The sequence below is a fragment of the Trypanosoma theileri genome (assembly GCF_002087225.1).
Source record: "Trypanosoma theileri isolate Edinburgh chromosome Unknown TM35_Tth_61_V1, whole genome shotgun sequence".
NCBI classification, from domain to species: domain Eukaryota; phylum Euglenozoa; class Kinetoplastea; order Trypanosomatida; family Trypanosomatidae; genus Trypanosoma; species Trypanosoma theileri.
The window spans coordinates 9,498-15,989 of record NW_021639903.1 but is presented as its reverse complement, the minus strand read 5'-3'; the positions used below and the strand labels follow the sequence as shown (position 1 = coordinate 15,989).

The following is a 6,492-nucleotide window of genomic DNA, read 5'->3' as shown; positions in this document are numbered from 1 at the left end:
ACACGTGGCACCGGCAGTGGTATCCTCTCTGCTGCACATGTACAGATGCAGGAGAGTATCAGTAGCAAAGTTAATAATAGAAGAGTTGTGCGCATAGTGATTGTGTAGCTGTTTTCTTTGTGAGAACTCTCTTAAATGATACGTAACATAATGAGAAAAGAAACATAAACTTATTCATTAAAGTGATGGTTTTTACATGAATCTATTCGTGTACTAGAGATATTTGATGTGCAGAAAAGAATAAAAGTTTCTATCGTTTTCTTGATGATAATTATTGTTAATAATAGTCTGCAATATATTTTGTATACGACATTAGATTTGTTTTTTTCTTGTGTTCTCCTTTTTATGAAATTTGTATACACAAAATAATTCTTATTTTACTTGATTATATGTTCCATCCACAACAAGATGAAGTCAAAGCGAGCAGTAGTAACAGAATACCACATTAAGCTAATGTTGTTACTCCTGTTGCTAAAACTGTAGGAGAGCTCTGGCTCATGTAGAAACTTCTGGGTGTAGTCCCATTGCCTCCAAGGCTGTATAATATGATTGTGATGCTAATAGAGATATAATCTGTAAAGTAATTTTCTTTTATTCACTCTGACAGTAAAGATGAGTGCTTGTGGTTCACAAAGTGATGATGGTGATAGTACACTGAGAAACATCATATTTTTTACTTTTCTCATCTCTTCGGGTTTTACTTCAATAGTGCAACTGCCCAAAGATCAATGTAATGTACATCCATTCTTACTCCAAATGAGTGAATAGAAAAATATCCCATTCTTTATCGGGTCCTCATGTTTTTTTAAATATTCATTTTTTAATTTGAGCTTTTTTTTTTTTCATATTTTCATTTGTAACCTTTTTTCATACAATACAAAACAGTCAACGATAAATCACTACTAGAATTCTCATTAATCACAAACCGTTGGCAAGTTTCGTTTTGTGCATTTTTATTTTGTCCATTGAAGTCCTATTTATGCTGTTGGGGATACTGGAAACAAGTACATTTACGTCTAAATCTATCAGTTCCTCCATAATCCATGCCAGTCACACTTCATGGCGGAGAATTCTCTGATATTAGTGGAGGTGGTTAACATGAGGATACCTGTATGAAAGAATTAGGTTATATTGTAGTTCCTCTCCAGAGCTACACCATTTGGGATAATTATTTAGTAAAAGATAAAAACTTAAAGGAAACTCAAGATACCGCAAGCTGTACAATCCATGGATAAAGAGCAGAACAATTCAATAGCTGTACGATTGTTTCGTTGCAGAACGCTGTGCTGATTTCCGCAGCGTACACGAATGGTTTGATATACGTATTATGATATATTTGTGTAATGTATGGAGTCTTTTTTTCTTAACATGTCAGTTTCTTCTTGGGCATCTCAATGCCAAAATGTCTCTTCATTTGGCCGCTTTGCCCTGGGAGTGTTTGCAAAAATCCCTTTACAGGAACCTCCTTTTAACCAAAGACTATTCTCATTTGGATTAAAAAAGAAGCCAGATAAGTATAAATCATCCAGTATACTTCTCATTAAACTACACAGCAAATATCCCAGTTGAGATAACACTGCACCGCTCAAATCTTTCTTATATACCGACGTAAACACCACACCTCCATCCCATTGCGAAAGAGCAGAACGGTTCTCCGATAAAAAGGAGAAAAGGAATGCCGCGACCCGGGATCGAACCAGGGACCTTCAGATCTTCAGTCTGACGCTCTCCCAACTGAGCTATCGCGGCTATCGATAAAACACAACTGGAACTACCCCCATAAACTTAATGGAACTCATTTCTTCAATAAAAAACTACACCTGGATCAAATAATGATGCTATACAACTGCTCCTGGGTTGAGAGGCAACAAAATTTTCAACAACAGTACCGTAGATATATCCTGAATTCCATCAATAACACAAAATATTGGCACCTAGGAACATCACATACAATACCAATTAGGATTCTATATATATTCACTCAACACTAATCCCCATTCCATTTCACAGTAATGGCAAGCATTCACTTCATTAGAGTGAAGGCGTAAACACATCATGTACAATACACCTTACACTGTAGACTGGCAGCTGTCCCTCTTCCCTTCCTTACCCACATCGAGTATGTGCGTACACACACACATGGGACCACAACAACCCCTTATCCCTGCTATGTCTGCTGCACAAGTGTGGCTTTATTAGAGCCAACAACGCAGACATACACAAATAGCATACAGGGCATCACTGTTATTATTATAATACTACACTAGTCCATCATAAACTAAGGAATAGGAGGCACAAAGAGTAAAAAGGTAAACAAACAGATATAACAACACAAAGCCTTATCACAACACCAATTGTACACCATAGGAACACATCTCTTTAAACTGCCAAATACGCCATTCATGTTTACAAAGAGACCATTATTAAGAAATCCCAATCAGTGAATCCACACACAACAGTACCCCATAGGTACCGATGCTTAATAACAAAGAGAAGTGCAGTATAATAAGGCACCAAAAAGAAGAAACACACTCAGCTTACCTAACAGCACTCCCCTCCTTAAGAGGAAAGATGGTATTAACATTCAGCACACACATTCTACACTAACAGCTGAAAAACACAAATAAAAAAACAATGAATACTGCCGTCATTATTCCAAAACTATTATTAAGCAAAGCAAAAAAAGGATCTTAACGTTCATGTTTAAAAGAGATTTCACCCGAGATTTGAGTCTCGAGCTAAAAAGAAACTTCCCCAAGATGAGGCCAAATCTCACAGAGGTGCCACCAACACCACCACCACTATTACAATATGTCTGTCCACTCCCTCCCAGCAGCAGTGTATGTGGGCACCATAAAGCAAAGAAAGCAAGAAAAAAGATGTTATTAGCCCAGTTTCACACAATGAGTGTTAATATCAAGAACCCATCCACGTTGACGAGGTGATTGCAATACAGCAGTGGCACCAGGTCCATGGAGGGCAGGACGTGCACACACAACCACAACAATCAGATAAACACACACAGAGTAGCAAAGTAGAGGGATGTGATGTGGTGGGTGCCGTCGCCAGCAAAAAGAGGGGAATATCATTACAGTGCCGCACTGGCAGAGGGGGCGGGACTCAGCACAGCACTGCGGCGGTGAGGGCGGCGAGCAGCACCAGCGGGCCGTGCAGCCACTCAGGGCCGCGGCCGCCGTCCTTCTTCTTCTTCGGTGCTGCGGTGCTCGTCGTAGTCGACTCCTCAGTAGTGGCGGGCCGTTCCTCTCCTGTTTCTGTAGTCTGTTGATCTCCTGCTGCTGTTTCTTGTTGTTGTTGATCAGGTGCTGGGGCAACAGTAGTGGTGTCAGTGAGAGGAAGAGTGGCAGAGGCACTCATGGACTCACTCATACTGAGGGATGGTGTGGTAGTAGTGAATTGACCATTATTCCACGATTCGTTTTTTCCTGGTCCCAGTTTGTCTGTGAACCCTTGTCCCTTCGCCTCTGTAGCGTATCCACCCACACGTGGCACCGGCAGTGGCATCCTCTCTGCTGCTGCACATGTACAGATGCAGGAGAGTATCAGTAGCAAGGTTAACAATAGAGTTGTGCGCATAGTGATTGTGTAGCTGTGTTATTTGTGAGAGCTCTCTTAAATGATACGTAACATAAGGAGAAAAGAAACATAAACTTATTCATTAAAATTGTGGTTTTTATAAATAGCTATTCATGTTCTAGATATATGATGTGCAGAAAATAATAAAAGCTTCCATCACGTTCTTGATGATAATTTTTGTTAATAATAGTGCGCAGTATAAAGTGTTTACGAGACTAGAGTTGTTTTTTTCTTGGGCTCTCGTTTATTAAATTTTTCTACACGAAATAATTCTCGTTGTACTTGATTATACAATACATCAACAACAGGGAGAAGAGAGAATTGAATGCCAGTAGTAGTAACAAAATATCACATTAAGCTAGTGTTGTTTTTGTTGTTGCTAAATACTGTAGGAGAGCTCTGGCTCATGTAGAAACTCCTGGATGCAGTACTAGTGCCTCCAAGGCTGTGTAATTTGATTGTGATGGTAATGGAGATATACACTGAATAGTAGTTTTCTTTTATCCATTCAGAGAGTAAAGATGAGTGTGTGGTTCACTAACTGATGGTATGAATAAACTGAGAAATATCATGTTTTTTTAATCTTCTCATTTTTCTGGGTTTTACTTCAATAGTGCAACTGCCATCAGACGACTGTGGATTACATCCATTATTGCTGCAAATCAGTGAATAGAAAAAGATCCCATTGTTTTTTCTGTGCTTTTTAGTCTTGTAATATTCATTTCTTAATTTAGATTTCTTTCACATTTTCATTTATAACCTTTTGCATACAATACAAAGTAGTCTACGATTAATCACCACTAGAACTCTCATTAATCACAAACCGTTGAAAAGTTTCGTTTTTTTGCATTTTTATTTGACCTCGAGAAGCTTTTATTTATTCTGTTGGGGATACTGGAAACAAGTACGTTTACGTCTGAAACTATCAGGTCCTGAATAATCAATGTCGGTCACACTTCATAGCGGAGAATTGTCTAATGTTAGTAGAGATGAATGATGTAGGGATTCCTGTATGGGAAGAGTTAGGGTATAGTGTAGTTCCAATCCACAGTCATACCATTTGGGATAATTATTTAGTAAAAGATAAATACTTAAGTGCACTCCACATACCGCAAGCTGTACAATGCATGGATAAAGAGCTGAATAATTCAATAGCTGTAGCATTGTTTTGTTGCAGATCACTGTGCTTCGTTCTGCATCGCACGCAAATGGTATGATAAAGGTGTTGTAACGTATCTATGTAATGTGTGGTCTGTTTTGCTCATAAACTAACGGTTCCATTTCGACCATACCATTTGCTGAAGTTCTCTTGTTTTTATTGTGTCGATCTGGGAGTCTTTGGAATCCTTCTTTGTTAGCATCCCTTATCAATCATTGATTTCTACGCAATAAATGAATATGGAGAAGAGAAGGGCATAGAACTTTTAGCGTAGTTCACATTGGTTTTCCTTCGGAGTTCCCGCTCCGGTGGTGACGAATAGCTGTAGTTTGTTTGTTTGTTTTTCCGTGGAAACTTCATCTTCATCAATACTGACAACTTTGTAACTCCAATAATTTCTTCTTTTCTTTTTCAAGGACTATAGACTTCCTATGTTTTCTACCTCTCTATGAGAAAGTTTGTAGCACATTGATGCCATCCGGGATATTAAACTTCGTGCAGAGTATAACTTTTCTCAAGTCCTCATGATGACATGCTCTTATAAGGGACTTTTATTGCCCACTATAGTGTACGCTATTATATCACACATCTTGCAGGGAATCATTATTTCTTCTGATATCAGTATTTCTTTATTTTCCTTTGGGTGTTTCCTTTACGGGAAGGAACATTTAACACTTGTATGCATATATACATGTGCCCAGGTGGTCCATATTGTTCGTTTAATGTTCTGTTACACAGGATGTAAAGAAAAAAAAAGCGATATATTACTGTTATGAGTGTTGAGTATTAAGGTAATGTAATAAATGGGATAATTTTTCATCTTCCTGAAAAAAGCGTTGACATTCCGCAATTTATCTTTTTATTCACCACTTCAAATACCAAAAAATTCCTCCATGAATATTGTAGTGACCCCACATGCACTCTATGCAAACGAGTAGAATCAGTTATTTTGTTTACAAAAAATCTGCGAAACAAGAGAAAAGTTGGTCCTACCAGGATTCGAACCTGGGTTTTCGGATTCAAAGTCCGAAGTGATAACCACTACACTATAGGACCGGGCGATGATTAATTAATTTTTTCTTTCCAGTGGATCATTACAGTAGGAGTATACCTCAATAATAAAAAAAAATACCCCTCAGAAACAATGTAAACGATTGTACAATAAGAAAACCTTCATAAATCTTTGATGACAGCAAAGAAAACAATATGGTGTATATTTCCAAAGAACAACAACAAACTATAATGCACTCTCATCATCATAGAGGATGAATATATAAACCCAAAACACAATACCAAACACAGAAAACACCAAACAAAGTACATCATCATCAAAAATCACACAGAATATTGCACAGTTACCGTTGTCAAACATTAAGAAAAAACTAACAGTAACGAAATAATAAACCACAAAAAAAGCCATTAACTACCCACTCGGTGAGGGTGAAACCATGTTACCATTATTGTTGCTATCCACAGTAAAGTGGCTGGTTGGGCTATTGATGAGTGCACTACTAATAGTGCCGTACATCAACAATACCAATTAGGATTCTATATATATTCACTGAACACCAATTTCCATCCCGTTTCACAGTAATGGCAAGCATTCACTTCATTAGGGTGAAGGGATAAACACATCATGTACAGTACACCTTACACTGTAGACTGGCAGCTGTCCCTCTTCCCTTCCTTACCCACATCGAGTATGTGCGTACACACACACATGGGACCACAACAACCCC

General features: G+C 38.2%; 1 protein-coding gene across 1 annotated transcript; it reads right to left on the bottom strand.

Annotated features, from left to right (window-relative positions):
- Nucleotides 1–3,120: 3,120 nt before the first annotated feature.
- Nucleotides 3,121–3,594, bottom strand: TM35_000611020 (uncharacterized protein; the record flags this gene model as incomplete). Its single annotated transcript, XM_029030974.1, has 1 exon — nucleotides 3,121–3,594. The coding sequence occupies one exon, from the start codon at nucleotides 3,592–3,594 to the stop codon at nucleotides 3,121–3,123; it is 474 nt and encodes a 157-aa protein (XP_028877723.1).
- Between the last annotated feature and the right edge of the window lie 2,898 nt (nucleotides 3,595–6,492).